This window comes from Pseudorasbora parva, chromosome 7 (genome assembly GCF_024679245.1).
Source record: "Pseudorasbora parva isolate DD20220531a chromosome 7, ASM2467924v1, whole genome shotgun sequence".
In the NCBI taxonomy this organism is placed as follows: Eukaryota; Metazoa; Chordata; class Actinopteri; order Cypriniformes; family Gobionidae; genus Pseudorasbora; species Pseudorasbora parva.
Window position 1 is genome coordinate 4,879,248 of NC_090178.1, and position 22,111 is coordinate 4,901,358.

Genomic DNA, 22,111 nt, shown 5'->3' on the forward strand with positions numbered 1-22,111 from the left:
GAACTGGACCGCAAAAGATTGCTCAGAGATTGCTCACCCTCTCATTGCGATCGGCACAGAAGAGGCGCGTGTGGTGCCGTTTCTGCACCACTATGTATGTGATGCCGGGCTGGTACTCCTTCTCCAGACTGATACAGGCCTCTCGAATGGCCAGCAGCTCGTAGTACAACACCTGTGAGCAGAAACATGTTTGATTTTCAAATGAACATGAAACTAGAGAGGTCAAGGCAAACGAATCCACACCTGTCTAAACTGTCCCTCAGATACACCGTCCCTGTAGAAGATGATTCTGGTGGGTTTGTAGCGAGTGGACTTGTAGAACTGAATGAGCAGCTCTCGCACCATAGAGGCCAAGTCCTGAATCACTTCCTGTCTGGGCCTCTGGACCCGCACTGTGGCACAATACCTGCTGGGATGAGCGTCCATACTGCCCACAACCTACAGCACAGTACATATTATAGTCATGATGTTGCCTAACTTTGTAGTATATTTAATATATTTGTAATCATCATCCAGCTCTAAGCTATACTGACTGCTGCAATGGATGGTTTCTTCCCATCTCCAGCAGGTGGATGTGTGACGTCCGCCCCCAGAAAGATGACTGGCTGCTGGAACACTGAAGGCCTGAGAAACAGCACACACAAACATTAACATATTTAACACCACCAGAAACTGAATATTGCATTAGATAGAGTCTACTAATCAACTTTGTAATATAGTCAATACATTTGGGTTTCCCAATCAGGGGTTCCTGATTTGATGACAAGGAAGTAAAACAGTATTCCACCAACATAAAAGCTTAAATGTTAAAAGCTTGAGGGTTTGAGCACCTGAAAATTACGAATTTTAGGCATAATACATATTAGTATAGTAACTTGTAGTGTAAACACACACACACACATATATATAATTTCCCACAATAATAGCCGATATTTCTGTCTTCATTTATTGTTGTTTATAAGTTATGAAATATCTGAAAAAATTTGCTATATAACAATAATAGTTATAATAATAAATGAATTATTATTACTACTAATAATAATGTTGTTATAAGTTATGAAATATGTTAAAATATTATTTTTTTAAATATTCTATCTTCCTATATTTTCGGTCTTAATTTCTTATAATTACACATAAAACTACTATATAATAATAATAATACTAGTTAAAATAATACATGTATTATTATTAATATTACTGTTGTTATAAGTTATGAAATATCTGACAAAATTGCAACCGTAATTTCTGTCTTCCTATGTTTATGTCTAAACGTTCTTATAAATACACATAACACTACTATATAATAGTTATGATAATAATAATAGTTATGATGATAATACAAATAAAAGTTTGATAATAATAATAATAATAATATTAATAATAATAAATAATGCATAATTATTGTTGATGTTGTTATGTTATGACACATCTGTTAACATAATTGTAATATTTTATTCACCAAGATACAGAAAATCATCTTAAACTAATAATTTTTTTTTTAAACTTGTTTAAAAAAAAAGATTAAATATGTATCTGTTCACTTGCATGTCATATGACCATTAACCACTACTTGGATTTGATATCAGAGAGGTTCAGCTGAGAAAACCATTTGGAAATCCCTGCAATAAATAATAACGATCATCGGATTCAGCAGCTTGTTTAAAAACAGCCAATGAGCGGAGCCGATTATGTTGCGTTAGTCAAAATAGGGCTGAGGAAAACCGTTCCAAACCGTTGATGCGGGACCAGGATGTTGTTGATGCCGCCGAGTTTGACGTTGATTTTGAGGCAGAGGTTGGAGAGCGTCTGAGGCGAGGTTTTCACCACGTTCTTCACCTGCACACACTGAGTGGCCATTCCTAGAAGAGTGTCTCCAACACGCTTCACTTCCGCTGCACAAATCAAACGCGTGTGTTTGTTAGTCCGAAGGCGTTCGGCAGGAGGGCGGCTCTGTGCGTGACGGTCTTACCGTAGACGGGTGTTTTTCCCGGCAGGATGACGATGATGAGCTGCAGTCCAGAGTAGGTGTTCTTCAGGTGTCTGAACATGGGCTCCACGCTGTCGGCTCCCTGAGCGTACTTACAGAAACACGGCTGACCCTGGATGGGCATCCCAGCATCCTTTGAGATCTTACGCAGCTGGTCTGTGAAACCCCTGTGGGGACAAACATAATTCAAACACATGTATGGAAAGTAAATAATGCACTGGTGATTAAGGCTGCATGATTAATCAAAATAAAACCAAAATCGCCATATGGCCTAGCGTGTCTATCAAATATAAATCTAATGCATGCACGTTTCAGAGTGAAGCACTTGTAATATTTCCTGTTTTGCTTTTATATAGAAATGCAACAATTTTGCTAATTAATAATAATAATTTTAGGCAATTCTTTGGCAAATTGTGCAGCTCCACAAACAAACAGCAAGCCTGAAATATGTTTTTAAATCACATTTTAAAAGGCAGTTATCCAATACATTCGCAAATAGCTATAATTACACATAAAACTACTACATAATAATAATGTAGTTATTGTTGTTATGAAAAAAGTTGTAATGTAAAATAAAATTATTATTATTATTTTTCTTACAAACTAAATTGTCTTGTTAAAGAAATGCTACTATTTTAATGTAATAATAATTTCAATCATTATTATTATTACTACTACTTTTTATCTATATTGATATGTAATCTGAATTTTGGCAAATTGTGCAGCTCCACAAGCATTTAAAGCAGCACTTTTGCTCTCAGGGTCCCCCTACAGTTGGGAAAAAATAATGTCCTCAACTACTGTTGTAAGATCTGTCATCCTACAACAGGGGATGCCATCGCACGTGCATTTGTTGACATGACAGCCCTGATAGCCCTGAACTAGTGATGCGCGGGTCGTCTCATAACCCACGGACCCCGTATGTCTATTTAATGGACGCGGGGCGGGTTGTAAAAATATATACATTGGTTATTTCACCCCGCGGTGGGCCAAATAACTTCATAAAAGCGTCCCGCGGGTCGGTGCAGCACTAACAGTTCCCCTGAACACTGCAGGAGGAGTTCACATGCAGGTGTTCTTCTGGCGTCGCGTGTGAAATGTCTTCATCCCAGGTACAGTCAGTGGCATGTTTCAGCGTGTCATATGAATATAATTTCATGGGTTTTATTTTTTTCAAATGCCAAATAATCACGATGCTCACGTTTACAAGCCAGCGTCATTATAGTAGTCTATTGGTTACCGTTTTACAGAATCTATATGATCCTTCAGTTCAATGTTTGAGTGGTAGGTAATCACCGTAACGAGCAGGACAGCATCGGCCGGGCACGCCTCCTTCAGCTCACGCCGACGAGCAAACACTGGTCACATGTTGATCCTCGTCCTGCCTTTAATCACATCACTTTTTCGTTTCCTCTTAATGCTTTCCTCCAACAAAACCTTTTCTTTCTTATTTGTCTGTGCTGCTTCGGACATGACTATATTATCCGACGAACAAAGTTGGGCTCGCACGTCCGAATGTAAGGAAGTGTGGGTGTTAGTGGAAGTGACGTATATGCCGTAAAGCAGTCGAATATTGTAGTTTTTTTTGTTCTCGGGTTACTACCCGAAACCCGAAGTTTAAAAGTACGATTAAAAACGATACAGACCCCATCAGGCTATGGCAGACGTGTCATTCAACCTATTGTAAGTCGATTTATCATCACAAGAGTCTTGAAAATATATTATGAAGGTTGAAAAGTTACCTAGTGCTGATTTAATAACTTTTTTTTAATTTACTGATTTTATAATAATAATAATTATTATCATTATTATTATTATTTTTACTACTACTACATATCATTATTAGTATTATTATAATACAATTATTGATAACAATTAAAAAATATATATATATAAATAACAATAATTATTATTATTTTCTAGCCATATTGATATTTAAATCACAAAATATTAGCCATATTGTGCAGCCCTACAAACAAGGATAGCACACCTGAAATCACTGTTTGCATTGCAATTTTTTATCAGCAAAAATATGATTTTTCCCCCCCCAAATTGCACAGCCCTAGTGTTGATGGAAAGGTGTGTATTAAATAAGCCAGTATGCCGTGGGGTCTTACTTAAGAATCTCTTCTCTGCACTGTCTCTGTGTGGCGAAGCAGGCGATGGCCCACATCTTGATCTCCACCCCGGTGTGGAACTGTTTTCCTCTCATGTCCCAAACTCCATGACTGGGTGTGGCCACAGTGCGATTCTGTAACGACAGCTCACGGTTGATCTGCTGCACAGGACATGTGTGAGCAAAAACACAGGGCACACAAAAACACCACTGATACTGAAACTCAACATGACTGGAACACATGAAGTAGCCCAGAGAAAATCATTACTAGACTGAGCTGAAGGAACTTTACAAGTACAATTCACAAAACAGGCTTGTATAGGGAAGAACGGGGGCAATTATAACAAATTTTGCAATCAAAAGCTAGTAAGATGACACATATTGAGAACGTGATCACTAGATTTCTATACATTTCCTTTTAAATCAAATGATCTGCATATATCAAAATGTTAAGTTTATATCAATCAGTATTCTCAGATTTGTAGCCGCAGTATAGCAGTTTGTAGTCAATTTCATTAAATGCACCCACAGATTTTTACACAGTTTTTTTTTACATCAGTGCTTACTGCCTTATTTTTTCATTTGTATGGTGGTGTAATGAAATTGAATTTGAATTTGATTGTATAATTTTGTAGTATTTGGCCCTTGTACAGCACTGTGGTCAACTTTTGTTGTATCAGTATGTGCTTTATAAATAAATTGAACATTGAACTGAATCATTAGGGCTTTTCACAAGTTAAATACTTAAAGGCATATTGCAGGTAAAAAAATATCAAAATTAATATATAACCGTATGATTCTATGACACCTTATGAAAATACCATATGAAAATACTATGTGAAAAGGTAATGCAGGATTTAAGAGCACAAATTTAATAGATAAAGTGGCCATTTCATTAGCTGTTTGCAAAAAACGTTTGTTTTTTTTCCAACATCGCGCCATATTACGTCACGAGATGGAGTCGTTTGCCAAGCTCTGCGTTGGCTCAGTGCAGAATAGGTTGGTATTTAGTATGAGTTTGTGTATTTTCTTTCTTAATTTTTTTCATATTTTCATTTATCATTGTCATGGTAAATTACTGTGCCCAGCCTGTCAGGACATTGAGTCCACAGGATTCCTGGGAGAAAAATGTTTTTGAACCTGCATGGTGGCGATTTGTGCAGGTGAAGAGACAGGACTTCACTTCTGCATCTGCTTGAAACACGTGGTGATGTGTATAGTGTTCACTTTAAACCGGAGGATTATCATCCCGGCAATATGATGTGTTCAACATCACAATACTCATGTAAAGGATGATATTACACGGATAAACATCCACATGCTATGCTTCTTTGCTGTTGTTTTTATGTGAATCAATTTCAACATTGATGAATACAAAGTACGTGCATTAAACACAAATGTACACTGTATGCATTTGTGTTCATTTACATACTTTGTATTCATCAATACTATACACACCACTGTGTGTTTCAAAGCAGATGTTCACATAAAGCAGGGGTGTCCAATCCTGCCACTGTCCGGCAGAATTTAGCTCCAACTCCAATAAAACACAGCTGAACCAGCTAATCAATGTCAAACTAGGCATACTAGAAACTTCCAGCAGGTGCACTGAGGCAAGCTGGAGCTAAACTTCTGCAGGACAGCGGCCCTCTGGGACTGAGTTTGGTTAAGTCAGTTTCCACAACTGACTTAAAGGCTTTTGCGTTGCACATCCTCATATTATATATTGCCGACTATCAAGTTTATCATGAATGGGCTTGTCGGACTATAAACGTAAAAATGAAATGATCTTGTTTTCTGTCACCATTTGTGATTGTTCCTAGCCTGACGTGGTCATACTCAATTCTAGTCAGAATATGAGTCTGATGCTCCATTGGGCAGTAATTATGGGGCGTTTCAACCGAACCAGGAAAGACCTCAATTGGACAGACCAACAACCAATCAGAGCAACAAAGCGACGCCTTACGTTAGTATTTTTTCCGCTGGTTGAAGCGCGACTATTATGTGATATATAGACTAGGGATGTCAATTTTCACAAATTCCCATGATCGATCGTCGTTTAAATTAACGATCAATTAATCGATTAATCGTTAACCATAATACTGAAATATGCGTCTACAGCAGTGGCTTATAGGCGACAGCATGACAGTAGGACTATGTGCAAAGCTGCTCAAAACGCCATGTTCTTCACCAAATGAATGAGGATTTTTTTTTTTATCTAAACAAAGGGCTATGGGATTGTAAAATTAGTCGATGTTATTTATAATTTAATTTAATTACTTATTTAATAACCAAATATAACATGTAATACAACACGAACGCCGCCTGATCTGTTATTCAGAATTTGTGGACGCACTTGCAAGAGCAACGTGCTGAAACGTCACCTAAACCCAGTTAATTCAAAACGATTTATTAAAATATTGTTTTCATTAATGTTATGTAATGTGACAGACAGTCCCAATCATAGTTATTATTAGTTGTGCGTTGCTGTTTGAACAGCGCGAGCTGAAGCCGATGTGCTGAATCAACACTGGTAAGTTACACTGAAACTTTGCTAGCACGTTATTTAACTCAACAAAAAGCTTCCTATATGAGATTAATCAGATTTATATAAAGTTAACAAAATATTACAAATTATATATCTTCACAAAATGATGCGAATGGACAAGTGAACTTGAATTGAGTTGCTGATATTCATATTCAGAATGGGAGACGCGTGGTGTTCACGCGCTCTAGGAACAACGCTCTGAACACGGCACCTAAACCCAATGACTTTACAACCATTTATTAAAATAGTGTTCTCATTTCTGTTATAGAATATGACTGTCCCAATCATCGTTATTATGCATTGCTCTGCATGCGCTAAAGCAGAAGCACTGAATGAAAACCGGTAGCCATTACTGACTGAAGCCATTTGCTAGTGCGTTTTATTTCGCTGAAAGAAACGCATCCTATATGATTGATCACATATATAACGTCACAAAATAAATGTAATATTACAAATTACTTCAGCACAATCTGATGCGAATGCACAAGTGAACTTGAACTAAGTTACATGCGCGAGTCAGAATACGTGACTCATGTTGTGCACGCGCTCTTCCTGGATCAACGCAATGAAACACACGGCAAATAAACCCAAATAATTAACAATCACAATGTTTTATTACAATAGTGTTCTCATTAATGTTGTGTAATATGACAGTCCCAATCATAGTCATTATTAGCTGTGCATTGCTGTTGGAGCTGAAGCTGATCACCGCCACGCTTTACCGCTCGCCTCTAACGTTAATTATTAACCAAATGCATCCTTATGAGATAAATCAGCTAAAGATAGGCCTGCACAAAATAAACACAATATTACAACTTACATTTGCACAAAACAAAAGGCTGCGAATGCACATGCAAGCTTGCAGTCATGATGAAGGTGTAACTCCAGCTGTAAAATGGTCCCAAATAGAACTCGGGCACGCTCGCATCATTTTTCCTCCCGTTTCCTCACGCACGCGCATGACCCTTCTTAATCGATGATCGATAAGCCTTATCGATCAAATGTCTTATCGACAATTAATCGATCATCGATTAATCGTTGACATCCCTAATATAGACACATGAATGCGAATTTTAGCAGGCAACCTTGCCAAAATAACACACATTTTACCCCCCAAATGCCTTTTTTTCTCCGGAGAACCCCCGTGAGAAGCTATTGTTTAGGGCTAGTAGTTGGCGCGGTTTGTTGTAAAAACTTGGCAACCCTGTCTGCACGCGCGCTGGGATAAACGATCTTTGCCGGACTTGTAAAAAAATTAAAAGAATTTAATGATACACAGAGTACTTACCCAACATGATCATCATTTCAGAGAAATGGTGAAGGTGAATGCTTATATGAACAACCTCTCAGTTTAGGATTTGAACAAATATAATCCAAGCCCCTTTGATTACGTGCATGATTACGTTACTGTTGATCATCTGTCCATCATCGTCTAAAGCCCGCCCTGATGATTTCATTGGTCTGAACAGTTTCTGTTCAGGCATAATCACTTCTCTATGGATCGAGTCCAGACCGAACCGCCCGAGCTCAAATGTTGTGGGCGGGGCTGAGTTCGGCTGGTATCTAGGCTAGATTGTTCCCCTTAAATGCTGCAATTTATAACATGGTGTTTCTGTGACTACACAATGCATGTGAACTTCAGGCATGCGATTGGCTGTCGGTTACTAGTCGTAACATTATAACATTGTATCATTTCACATTGTACGCACTGTACACCGTAATGCACTGTTACCAGCACAAAAGCGGCTCTAATCCTGCTCCAACTTCTAACATTACAAGTGTCAAACATTCTGGGGTTAAAAGTGGGGTTAAGAACGACATTAATCCTGAGGTAAGCACAGTGTGAAAAGCTCTATTTAGTTTTAATATCCAAAAATATCATACAATTGTAATTCTAATAAATTATATTTGCAGCTCAGAAAACTAAAAATGTAAACAAGATTTAAAAAAAATATATATATATCTTAATGATAAAATAGTTGTGGATCTTAATGCAAATTGTGCACCAAAATAATCAATTTGATCTTTTCATAATTTCAGACTAATAAATAATTTTTTATGGCCAATATTTTTATCTATCTCCGAATGTAAAAGTTGTTTTTGAAATTAATACATTTTATCTCTAGGATTTTTTCCCAAAAAATTAAATAAGACATGAATGACAGATGCTGATATTGTTGCTGGTGCAAGATTTTATCATGGCTGAGGAGCAATTGTAACACTGGTTATCAAATAACAATATGACTGAATTGAAAGATATTTAAGATTTGACAGCAATGTTTTAGAGAAGAAAAAACATACGAGTACAAATAAATGTGTGTATATATATATATATATATATATATATATATATATATATATATATATATATATATATATATATATATATATATATTAGGGCCAGGACTCGATTAAAAAAATTAATCTAATTAATTAGAGGTTTTGTAATTAATTAATCGAAATTAATCGCATTTTAATTGCAAATAAATATTTGACCTGGAACAATGAGAAGTAATTTTTCACATGTATTTTTAGTATACCATTGAATAATGACTGAATACATAAGCTTAATCAACAAAATATTGTTTATTTATTTCAGTCCAGCAGACCAGTGCAATGTTTGCCATTAAGTGTAGCAAAAGCATATTTGTGATATTTGAGGCTCGATGTGCTGCGGTGATACGCTAATTTCTTGTTGTATAGCAGGGGTGTCCAATCCTGCTCCTGGAGGGCCACTGTTCTGCTGAGTTTAGCTCTAACCCCAATTAAACACACCTGTACCACTTTAGCAGTGTGTTGAGGCAAGCTGGAGCTAAACTCTGCAGGACAGTGGCCCTCCAGGACCGACTTTGGACACCCCTGTTGAATAGCTTGCACACAACCATGCTCTTGTCGACGCTTCCATCCTTTCATTTTTTAAAACAAAATTTCCCATCCACGGGGCCAAGCAAAGCGGTCTCATCAGCTTCTTCGTTCATGTTCACGTTTGTTGTTGTCGTGATTCATGAGCGGGGCAAAAATAAGTGTGATTAATTTTTTTTTTAAAAAAAATTTTGCGTAATTAATTAACGCGTTAAAGTCCCGTAGTTAATTAATCTTAATTAACGCGTTAAAGTCCCGGCCCTAATATATTATATATATATATATATATATATATATATATATATATATATATATATATATATATATATATATATATATATATATATATATATATATATATATATATATATATATATATATATATATATATATAATCATAACACGATTCCCATGGTATGCATTAAATTATAAGTAACTTTCTGCCAAATGTCTAAATGTTATATAAAAGTGTTACAAATGCCTCCAACCACTCTTACACAATAAGTTACCATTGCCCCCGATCTCCTGTCATTTAAAAAGCATATACAAAATCACACAAAACCATAATTAATTCTCAGACTATATAGACAGCCTAACTAAACGGACTCAAAGACAACAATACACATCCTTTCATTAACTCAAGATAACTATAAAAACAAGAAAATTCACTGCAAGCTTGTTTTTTTTTGGGAGTTATTGCACACTTCAAACATCACAGCAGCAGTGATTAGGAGCTGTTAGTTCCTCCAGGAGAGGCTATTCATTCATTCAGACAGACAGACACAGAGAGATGTGGGTGATTGAAAAGAAGGGTACCATAAAGTGCTCTGTGCTCACCCTGCCCCCGTACTGCAGCATGGGCGCAGGCAACACGCGCCCCGTCACGTGGGCCATCTCGTCTCGCACCTTAAACTGAAACTCCTGTACGAAAGGGTCTGCTTCATAGTTAGCACTGCGCACCTGGAAATACACAGACGAGCACCTGTTGACACACTCTGCAAGAGCATTCATCAGAAGAAGACCTGTCGATACATTAAAATGTCTCAAATATTTAGTTTTAAATATGTAGTGCATTCTGTTTTAACGCATGAAACAATGAAACAAAAGAGCGCATGAAACTTCACTTAGAAATACACAAAATTGTGGAAGTAAAATGTGTTTTATATTGAATTGTTTGAAATATGATTAGAAATGACTACAGTTCAGTGCAAGTCTGCCATATAGGCTACATAAAATTATAATAAGAACTTCATAGTTGTGAGCTTGGGTCATAGTTTTATTGGAGAGACTTTTGTTTTTGTAATCAGGCTCTCAAAAGGCATAATCAAATTTCAGAGGATTTAGATTTATTTTATCGGTTATTGGTTTTCAAATATAAAGAATTACCTCTATCATATCGGCCAAAATGTTCATATCAGTGCATCCCAGGTAACAACAGTAAAACAGACACCAATAAATAAGTAAACTATTATATGCATTATATTACTATAATACAGCTTAACAGACATACAAAAAACTAATAAAAAGAACAAAAAAAAAAACATACTTACTAAAATGAAAATTTAAATGTTGAAATATACTATAAAATAGATAGACAAATAATACTAAATATCCATTTATGCAAAAAATTGTCAGTTTTAAAACAAAAATATATTAAATTAATAAAACAAGACATATGGAAACAATTTAAATTTAAGTGTAATGTATGTAATTATATGATCAATAAGTTATGGCAACATACATTTGCTTGAACTCATCAAAATAAGCAATTTTCAACCTTTTCTTATAAGTTATACTTTTTTTTTTACAAGTCAGTTTAATGTAATTTAAGTTTAAATGACTTGGACATCCAAGTTGAGTGTACTTAAAAATTGAAGGCAGTATTTTTATTTATTTTTTAACAATGAGCATCTTTAATTAGCCAGAAATCAGATTACAAGAGACTTCATAAACAAAGAAACTTTTCTGAGTCTGAGATTGAACACACAGGATGTTTGTCAGAAACGTCTCTTGCCACAAGTTGATATATCCCAGCTCAGATCCTGCTGTACTTCGGAGAGTAAAAATACTCTCAACCGTGGTATTTTTAGCTCGGCCTCAAAACAAGACTTTCATTTGGTACATTTCATTGGCCTCGTCAGTTGCTTTCCACCCACGCGGCCTCTCCGCTCGTATTTGGAGATCTAAACGAGAAATCAACCACAGCAACACACAGTCAGCTGCTGTGATTCAGCGCCCGATTGGCTGTCATTTTAACAAAGGAATAAAGAGCAGAAGTGCTTCAATCACACGTTACCAGCTCAACACCGATGGTAGACTGTAAATCTGCAGGGAGCGAGGTAAAGAGTTCAGATCGCAGCTAATCAGCTCGCAATAAAGTCAGTGCTTTGAAACAACTGGCCTCCATTAATGCAGACAGCAACCTGAGGTCGTTCAGATCGACCTCACAGACAGCAGGAACACGAGTGGAGACGGTTTAATATACTGCTAGAAAACCTTACATGATCTTCCCAAGTGTACATCTGGATTATTATAGTTAACTAAAACTCTAAAATAAAAGAATTACTTGACACAAATTAAAAACGTATTTTATTTCAGCTAGTTGCCAAGGCAACTTTTCCCATTTTCATGTAGTTTAACTTCAGGGTCCCTACACGCTTTCCATTTAAAAATTCCAGACACCTCTGAGGATTTTTCAGACCATATTTAACTATTAACACGCATGTTACATTCTGACTATATATGCTATTATGTTGCCAAATAACTGAGAGAATGTTGTATTTAGGTAGTGTAGCTGATACAAATCAATTAACACCACACAAAACTCAGACATTTAATTTTTTTGCAGCATTTTATTAAAGTCCCACTGAAGTGCCTTGAAATGTGCGGCATTATTCGATGTGTTGATGTAATTTCCACTGAAACAGGAAGACAGACGTATCAAACAGCCCCTCCCCCTTTTTTTAAAACAGCCAATAGCATTTAGTTTATATCAGTCCAATACTTTTTTGGTCTGCGTCGACTTGATCACATGATCCGCTCTGTGCTGTCGATGGAAGGCTTATTTACATTGTCCGATTGTTCCCTATCCTCTATATAGTGCACTGTGCACTTCACCATGTAGAAAATGGTAAACATGTGAACAAGAGACCGATTTTAGCCGCAGCTTTAGCAACTGTTTATAATGTAGGGGGTGGGGCTTCAGATTTAGAGCGCATTTAATTTGACAGAAAATCTGATGAGGATCTAAAGTGCAGAGTGATGTCATCAAAATCATTGACTATGCTTTTACCGCTTATATCTTCTAAATGCAAATTTTGTTATTTGTTTTGGAAATTGTTTTTGGAGCACATTAACTTATAGATAACTTTAAATCTATAAAAGTAAAAAACAGGACTGTTTGCTACACTTTCACAGACTGAAAATATTTTAAATATTGAAACTTTACATTATACATTTTAAAATAATATTGTCACCGATTACATTTATTTGTTAAAAAATTATTTTAAAAATAATAGCAGGATATGCCATCCAGTATAATAGCCATTGCTACACAAGAAAATTACTACAGAAAATATTTATCAGGCATTATCACTCCATCCAATAAAGTATTCACCCATACAGCATTAATTTCAGTATGATAATCAGTATATAGTACAGTAATCTGTAAATATTAATCTATAAATACTCGCACAGTGGAAATGTTAACTAAACTATATTTTAGAAAACAAAATAGGGCCAATATCATGAAACATCTATTTTTCCGTACCTGGAAACTACAAAAAATTCTATACTTTTCTATACTGTGTAGGAATTGTAACTTGATGTACAATAAAATAACAAATTTTTTTTATAAAATCTATTTAATATACATAATATAATATAAAAAAAACTATATTATGGAAAAAACTAAATAAAAATGACAATGGCAATGGCTGCATCCGAAATCGCATACTTCCCTACCAGTTATGCGCAGGTTGATCCAAAATAAGCGGGTGCCTGCGGTTACGAGTCATCCAAAAATATTTTTAATGATATTCGGGTCGCAGTCGGTCGGGTCGTTTGAAATAAAGATGACGCAGGACAAAATACCAGATTTCCCAACACGTTGAACTGAGCAATTGTACCATTTTAATAGGCTATCCTTTTTTTTAAAGCATATAGCCTAGTTCAGTAATGTCCAACACAATCACATTCACACGGGAATGCGTATCAATAGTATGAGTGTGCAATCTAGTGGAATGTATACAAGTTTTGGCGTGCATATGCTATACACAGTTTTTCACGTGGATATGATACGCTCGTTATGGCGTGTAGCCTATATGACACGCTCTTGGGTAGTAGGGCTGTCACTTTTTATTCAATATTCAAATATGCATTTGAACATCACGTGAAATATCCGTAATCGAACTATAAATTAACTATCCGGTTTTTAAAGTGCCATGTAGTGCAATTTTTTACTATCGGGTGCGTTTAAATGGAGCACTGTAATCGGTTTAAAGGTCCAATTTGGGTGGGATAAACCCTTTCATGAATCGATCAAACAAAACATTTCATCATGTAAACGACCTGAGCGGATTACTTTTGAGTGTGCGTCCCACAGACATCATGGTGCGTCCTTATACAGGGTAGGCATGTGCCGATATCAATTTTTCATGTTGCGATTAATTGATTCAGTTTTATCACGATATACGATATCACGATATTGAAATAAGTTGCAAAAAAAGTGTTGCCATAGCATAACAGCTTTAAGAACTATTTTGTAAGAACTGAATGTTTAAATACAATAATGCACCAAAAATATATACAGCTCTGGAAAAAAATTGAGACCCCTCATTGAGAAATCAATGTTAAGTGGTCTCTTGATATTTTTCAGAGCTGTAAAAGTACAATTTTCAAACAGATTAAATTGCAAGAAAATTAGGCTATAAAGAACAACAGGTAGGTTTACAAATTACAATAAAGTCTCATTATTTAATGCATTAACTAAGATTGAGCAACAGCTACATTTGGTAGAGAAAATAATGTTAGTTAAGAAATACTGATCATTGTTAGTTTTATCTTAGGTCCATTAACAAAGTTATTTTGATTTTGATTTTAATGTTATTAAACAGTAACTAAGAAATGAACATAGAATGATTCATTCTTTATAAGTATTTTTCATTGTCAGTTTGGTGAATAATGAATTAACATGTTAACTAATGAAGTAAGAAGTTATGAAGATAATGTTGGCATAATGACACTGTCCCTAAACCTACCCATGTAAGCAAACAATCAACTACTTCAACTGCGCCTGACATTATAATTTATTTTTTCTGAGATGATTATTACACTTTACAACAAATAAATAGCTTTTATTAAACCGTATAAGTCCTGGTGGCCGTTGAGAGTTGCTATGGCATCCGTAAACAAATTCCAGCTGCTGGAGAGGACGGCGTCGACGTCTGATGATTGCATAGTGGCACTTCATATCGATTAAGTTGATAACCTGCTGTTTCAAACATTAAGTTAACAATTTATTTTTCCATACAGGCTGAAGTCCTGTTTATGACTGTCAGACTGTTAATGCATTTGTGATTGAGGCTCCGTTAAGGCGGTGTCCGTTTTTTTATTTTTTATTTTTTTATTTTATGGGGGGTGGGTCGTAGATATTCAAATATAATCGAATACATTGCTAGATATTTGATATTCATTCGGATTAGATTTTTTTTTTAAATGACAGCCCTATTGGGTAGGATGGGGGTGGTGGGTGGTTCACGTGTATAATACGCCATAAAGTGTGTATCATATGCACGCGAAAAAACGTGCATAAACTCATTTTAGCGTAAACATTCCAGGGCGGGATTTTGTTGGGAAAGTCGGGGGAGACGCACACTTCGATTAGACTGGATCAACACATGCAGCAACTTAGGCTAATTGTTAAGAAAACGAAACAAAAAATAAATGAATAAATCAAGCCTTCATCACACAATACTTGGCTATATCATACAGCATTCAGTAAAAGAACAGTTTGTGACTTTGCGCTTCTAAGTGCTTTCACACCTGCTGATGAATTCTCCAAGCAGGGTCGAAACATAAACATCGCGTTCATCAATAATATGCATCTAGACAGCCGAAATGGACAATGAAGCATCAAGAACTGCTGCTCTCGTCGCTGCACCTCTGAGCGCACGTCAGGGCCTGAAACCGTTTTCCTCCACAGGCTGGATTAATGGATATTATGCCAGGGAGCATTTACTACTTTTCAAAAATGCGGGTCGGGTAACGTTACAGTATTTTCTTTTTTGTGGTCCGAGTTGTGGACGGGTTAGCCGAAAACGTTGGTCGGGTGCGGGTTGTTTATACATTGACCCGCGTATCACTGTTCCCTACTATATAGTAGATGAAAAACAGTATGTGACAAAATAAGTGTCTGAATTCACAGCACTCATAAAAGAGCACGCAAAAAGTACTCTGATGACCTACTACTTCCAGAGAGATTCTGAAGTGTGGATACGATGGACAATTTACTATCCCATGAAGCCATGGGAGAGGGTTTGTGAATTGAGGTGAAGTGATGTAACTGATGCTGGCAGGTCACATGGCAAATACGTAGTAAACGTAGTACGTCCAGATTACATTCGTTCCACACACATTCATACTATATAGAACATGCTTTTTTAGTGGCCGTGAAGTAATTACTTAATCAAAATAAGTACCTACTCAAGAGAGTATGCGATTTTAGACGCAGCCTAAAACAACCTAAAAATGTATTCAAAATAATAAAAACTATAATGGGCACCAATAAATGATACTCACCAGTCTGCTGATCTCCTCCTGTCTGTCTGGTGCTGATCGTGCTGTGGCTTTGATCATGGTGGATGTTTGATTATCTGTCAGTTTCTTGATGCACCGCTGCCCTGCTACAATGTTGCACACCTACGAGAACAGCAAACCGTATAAGAACCGAGAACGTGTTCAATCGGCGTAACAGTCGTGCGGATGACAGGACTCACCTCCAGGGGAAGGTAGGTGTGCTTCTGCTCCTGCCCCACCTGTAGACAGGGCAGGTGGGGGTATTTCAGCTGCAGGTTGTACTTTTCTCTGAAATACTGAGCTACTGTTCGTTCTACAGTTTGGCCATTCTCCAACTGCAAAGGGAACCTGGAAGAAATCAGGAAACTTGATCAAACAACAAACCACCACTAGAGGGCATCAAACAAGCAGAGCTAAACTGCTTCCTTCAGTGCAATCATTAGGTCCATCATACTACTTTTCAAACTATTAACATACTACTTTTACTGTTTCTACAGTACATACTATGCATATACTGTGTGAAGTGTGCAAATATCCTGCATACAATGTGATGAAGTCAACAATGCATTATAGTACTGCTTGAAATCTACATGACAATGCAGTTTTACATACACTATTTTTCTTTCAATTATTATAATAACTAATAATAGTATTACTTTATAATAAACATAATTATTAAAAGTATTAGGAAATGAAAAAATGCTTTAATGATAATTATGAGGGAAAATGTAAGTGTTGTGAAAAAAAGGCCCAAAAATAGATTTCATTTTATTTATTAAAATAAAATATAATAATATTTAAGTAGATAACTCAATTAAATCGATACCTAAAAAATAGATGGAATACTAAAATAAATAAATAAAATATAGATAGATAACTAAAATATAAATAGATAACTAAAATAAATAACTTCAATAGATGGCAAATCAATAAATAAAATAGATAGCTAAAATATAAACAGATAACTAAAATGAATAACTTAAATAAATAAATGAATAAAATAGATAATTAAAATATAAATAAATGAATAAAATAGATAATTAAAATATAAATAAATAACTAAAACAGACGCATAAATGGATAGATAAACGGTTTGACTAACGTTTGATGGCTGGCAGGGCGGCGGGTCACATTGCAGACCCGGTACTTCCTCCGCATGGTTCCGCAGTGTGTCACCTCCACCTTCAGACCTGCACATAAACCAGCCAATGAGAGAGAGACGAGCACAAACAGGGGTTGGACAATGAAACTGAAACACTGGCCCATATGGTGTTGGACGTGTCACTCGTATATAGGCCATTCTTCACTGATTTAAGTGTAACGGTTAAATAAGCAGCGCAATAACACAGCTGTACATAAACTATTGCAATCCACACAACATAATGGGAGACATATGAGAGTTCAAAAGAGGACAAATTGTTGGTCTGCGTCCCGCTTGTGGTGTATTGAGAGCTATAGTATAATGTTGGATAATGTTGGCATATACCACATAGAACAAGAGTAACTGTTGGCGCAAAAGAAGCTGTCTGAAATTGATGTTCAGGTACTAAAAAAAACTAAACTACAACTGCCTAATTAAATTTCACACCTCGACTCGTTTTCATCAAAACAGCTCCAAAATTCATGCATGGTCGGGCTGCTATAGCCAAAGATTCGGTCCCCCGTGCCAATGCCAAATGTCAGTTTCATTGGTGCCAACAGTTCAAATCTTGGGAAGTGGACAATGTGAAGCATGTATTGCTGTCTGATGTGTCCACCTTCATGGTCTTTCACACATTTGTGGGAGATACAGTGTGGAGAAGCCCCAAAGAGGCTGAACACCCAGACTGTTGCTGCCCAGAGTTTATCAGTGATGGTTTGGGCTGTAATATCATGGCATTTCCTACTGTGCTTGATGGACACATCACTGCCAAGGATTACAGAACCATTCTGGAGGACCATGTGCTGTGTATCAGCATGATAATGCACCAATACACACAGCAAGACTGGAGACAGAATGGCTTGATGAAGATTTAAGTGAACAGTTTCCACATCTAAACATTGTTGAGGTGTTTTGAAGAAGCAAGTTAGAAAACATTACCCTCCACCAGCATCACAGTGACCTGGCCACTGTTCTGGAAGAGGAATGGCTCAAAAGGAATCCCTTTGACCACTGTGAAGGATTTGTATCGGACATCCCCAATATGAATTGATGCCGTGTTGGCCACAAAATAACACTAGTAAATGGCTGTGGTCTAAAACCAGGTGTTTCAGTTTCATTGTCCGACCTCTACACACAAACAAACAGGAACACACATGCACACATACCTTTGATTTCTTTGGTGAATTTGACTCTGTGGGAGTCTGTGAGGGGGCGAGGCTGCTCATCGATGTTGTGGATGTCCAGTACCTCACACATGAACTGAATAACTGGCTGTGCTTTGTAGAAAGCCGTGGCTGACACTGTGAGACACAAGAGATGAAAACTGATGAAAAATCAGTTCAAATCATCATTTAGAAGAGGTTGTGAGGAACACAACTATCAAAACATCCTCTGCCGTGAAAAAGGACCATTTATCAGTGATGGAGCAGCATTGAGGTGCTTTTTGGACAGGAAAATATATATGTATAAAAAAAATCTTAAGGTTTTGATTTAATTAGATGTTTCAAAGCAGTTTGCAATCAATGAATACTGCACGTTTATGCCAAGCGATTGCTTATGATCTCCTGTTCATGAATTATGACTCTATTTTATGGTGCTTGCACTGTAATATGTTTTAGATGACAGCAAGACTGCATATTTTATCTCCCGCTTCTTTTTGACTGAGCAGTTTGAAGATGTAAAGACATTACAAGATAAGAGTTCTGGTTTATTATGAGATTGTTTATAATAAAAAAATATTTTTGGGGTTATTATTCATATTTTGGTTGCACAATAAATTGTACCTGGCATTTAATTCAATGATTAAAATACTTAATTCCATAATTAAATACAATTTGAAGCAAAAATATTTAAATAATTTTGCTTGTAAATGTCTCCTCGTAAGCGGAAATAAAAATTATTTGATTATAATATAATTATTTGACTCAATTTTTTTGGAAAAAACTAAGCATAAACCCCTGTATTGGGGGGTTTAGCTGAAAGTTATCTTTATGTTTTTTCCCCATTTCTAATTCGATTTCACCAAACTTTCAGCATACTAAAATGTCTTGTCCAGTTAAGATGTTGCTCTTTATTAGTCCTGTGAGAAAACAAACACAAATGTAAATGCGAACTCAAAGCCGGTGTTTCGCGCTCTTTCTAAGCCCATTCACTCCATTATAAGTGTTACAATGAGCCAGTGAAAGGAGAGACGATTTCAGACGGTTAGACTTTTCCCTGCCCTTTAGTGAAGAGGGGGAGGAGCAGGCGATGCAGCCAATTGACTTGTGGGAGACTTAGAGAGCGGGAAAACAAGCAGACTGAGAGACACAGAACTGGTGAACTTGGAGAGAGACTCATTTAACGCCCCCCTTCAATCAAACAAACCCCCACCCAACATCTCTCAGCCCTCCATCCCCAGGGCAACAGTGTGAACAGTTCCCACACTCTGGGCTAACACACATGCTAAGCCTCGTCAGGAAACTCAAAGGGTGCGCACCGTCAATGTTGAGCATCATCTTCCACATGGCTGGCCGGACAGACTGGTGGAAGCCGAACCACACTTCCCTGCCTCCACCCAGAGGATGGTCGTAGCCCTCCGGAGCAGAAAAGAATGAGCGGCCCACTGGTGTGTACCTGAGAGAAACAATCACAGAATCATACATATTTTATAAGGGATTTAGTGACACCTGAATGAACTAAACCCACCAATTTATAAGTTAAAAACACAAGATGAAGTAAAAAAAAAAACAAGATGAGAAAATATATTGGAGTGGGCATGAAATCAAAACTAACCCTATTTGTTTACTTAACGCAAAATGTATCTATGCATTTATTCATTTTTTTTATATACACTGATCAGGGATAACATTATGACCGCCTTTCCTAATACTGTGTTGGTCCCCCTTTTACTGCCAAAACAGCCCTGACCTGTCTAGGCATGGACACCACTAGACCCCTGAAGGTGTGCTGTGGTATCAGGTGCAAAGATGTTAGCATCAGATCTTTTAAGTCCTGTAATTTGCGAGGTGGGGCTTCCATGGATCGGACTTGTTTGTTCAGCAAATCCCACAGATGCATGATTGGATTGAGATCTGGGGAATTTGGAGGCCAAGTCAACACCTCAAACTCACCTCACCACAGCCACCAGGGAATACCGTTTCCATGAAAGGGTGTACATGGTCTGACACAATGCTTAGGTAGGTGGTGCGTGTCAAAGTAACATCCACATGGATGGCAGGACTCAAGGTTTCTCAGCAGAACATTGTCCAAAGCATCACACTGCCTACGCCAGCTCGCCTTCTTTCCATAGTGCATCCTGGTGCCATATGTTCCCCAGGTAAGGGATGCGCACACACCCGGCCATCCACGTGATGTAAAAGAAAATTTGATTCATCAGACCAGGCCACTTTCTTCCATTGCTCCGTGGTCCAGTTGTGATACTCACATGCCACTGTTGGCGCTTTCGGCGATGGATAGGGGTCAGCATGGGCACCCTGACTGGTCTGTGTCTATGTAGCCCCATACACAACAAACTGCGATGGACTGTATCAGAACCAGCATTAACTTCTTGAGCAATTTGAACTCCAGTAGCTCGTGTGTTTGATCGGACCACACAGGCCAGCCTTTGCTCCCCAAATGCATTAATGAGCCTTGGCCGCCCATGACCCTGTGGCCAGTTCACCACTGTTCCTTCCTTGGAGCACTTTTGATAGATACTGACCACTACAGACCAGGAACTGCCCGCAAGAGCTGTAGATTTGGAAATGCCCTGACCCAGTCGTCTAGCAGTCACAATTTAGCCCTTGTCAAACTCGCTCAAATCCTTACGTGACCTTAACATTTTTCTTGCTTCTAACACATCAACTTTGAGGACAAAATGTTCCCTTGCTGCCTAATATATCCCACCCACTAACAGGTGCCGTGATGAAGAGATAATCAGTGTTCTTCACTTCACCTATCAACTGGTCATAATATTATGCCTGATCGGTATGTGTGAATATATACTTTGCAATCTAGCTGCTCTTCCTGTGATATGTTCACTTGACGTCTATGACGTCTCAAGTCTTTATAAGCGACGGCAAACAGATAACACCTTTTTTGTTGTTCACTAGTTTACTTGTTTCACTTTTGATATCTAATCCATTGAAATATGCACACTGTGTTCAAATAGTTCTGGGGTCACAGTTTAACTATAAAATATATGATCTGAACCATAAATGTAGGCATGTCAGGATGACCAGCTAATGTTTATTTGTATGCGAGACATTCTGAGATACAATGGCTGCAAGTGCACTCACTTCATGGAGGGTAGATGGCGTAGAACCACATCCACAGCGTGAACTGGGTTGGTGCTGATTGGCTTGTCCAGCTCCAAGGGCTCTGACATACTGCGACCAGTTAGTACCTCGTGCAACAGGTGCCAGCTCACCAGGGACACAAACTTAATACTGACTTTAAAGGGTCGGTCTTTGCCCCCTTCCCCTGGCAGCGTGACATCCAGATCCACCTGTGGACACATAAGTAGTGATGCAACAACACATTTTTTGAATCATTTAAATTGTTTTAGTAGTTTTTATTAAAAATGTGATTTAAAAAGCAAAAAAAATAGGTTTGCTATGCTTATTTTTTTAGTAGGACTGCATAATTTGGCCAATATTTTTGTGATTCTACATCAATATG

The 22,111-nt window shown here is 37.2% G+C and overlaps 1 protein-coding gene across 5 annotated transcripts in view; it reads right to left on the reverse strand.

Moving 5' to 3' along the window:
* ago3a (argonaute RISC catalytic component 3a) overlaps positions 1-22,111 on the reverse strand; it is a 55,919-nt gene that overhangs the window by 10,420 nt on the left and 23,388 nt on the right. The window contains exons 4-16 of one of the 5 annotated variants that reach the window (XM_067447817.1): positions 21,730-21,938; positions 19,929-20,065; positions 18,616-18,750; positions 17,411-17,498; positions 16,509-16,656; positions 16,312-16,431; positions 10,351-10,473; positions 4,105-4,262; positions 1,970-2,154; positions 1,733-1,892; positions 534-624; positions 244-438; positions 38-172 (exon numbers count right to left, since the gene is read on the reverse strand). In XM_067447817.1, the coding sequence (XP_067303918.1) occupies positions 38-172; positions 244-438; positions 534-624; positions 1,733-1,892; positions 1,970-2,154; positions 4,105-4,262; positions 10,351-10,473; positions 16,312-16,431; positions 16,509-16,656; positions 17,411-17,498; positions 18,616-18,750; positions 19,929-20,065; positions 21,730-21,938 (1,884 nt within the window). Of the gene's footprint in view, positions 1-37; positions 173-243; positions 439-533; positions 625-1,732; positions 1,893-1,969; positions 2,155-4,104; positions 4,266-10,329; positions 10,474-16,311; positions 16,432-16,508; positions 16,657-17,410; positions 17,499-18,615; positions 18,751-19,928; positions 20,066-21,729; positions 21,939-22,111 lie in introns of all 5 variants that reach the window. The other 4 variants (XM_067447816.1, XM_067447815.1, XM_067447819.1 and 1 more) reach the window with 4 other exon arrangements.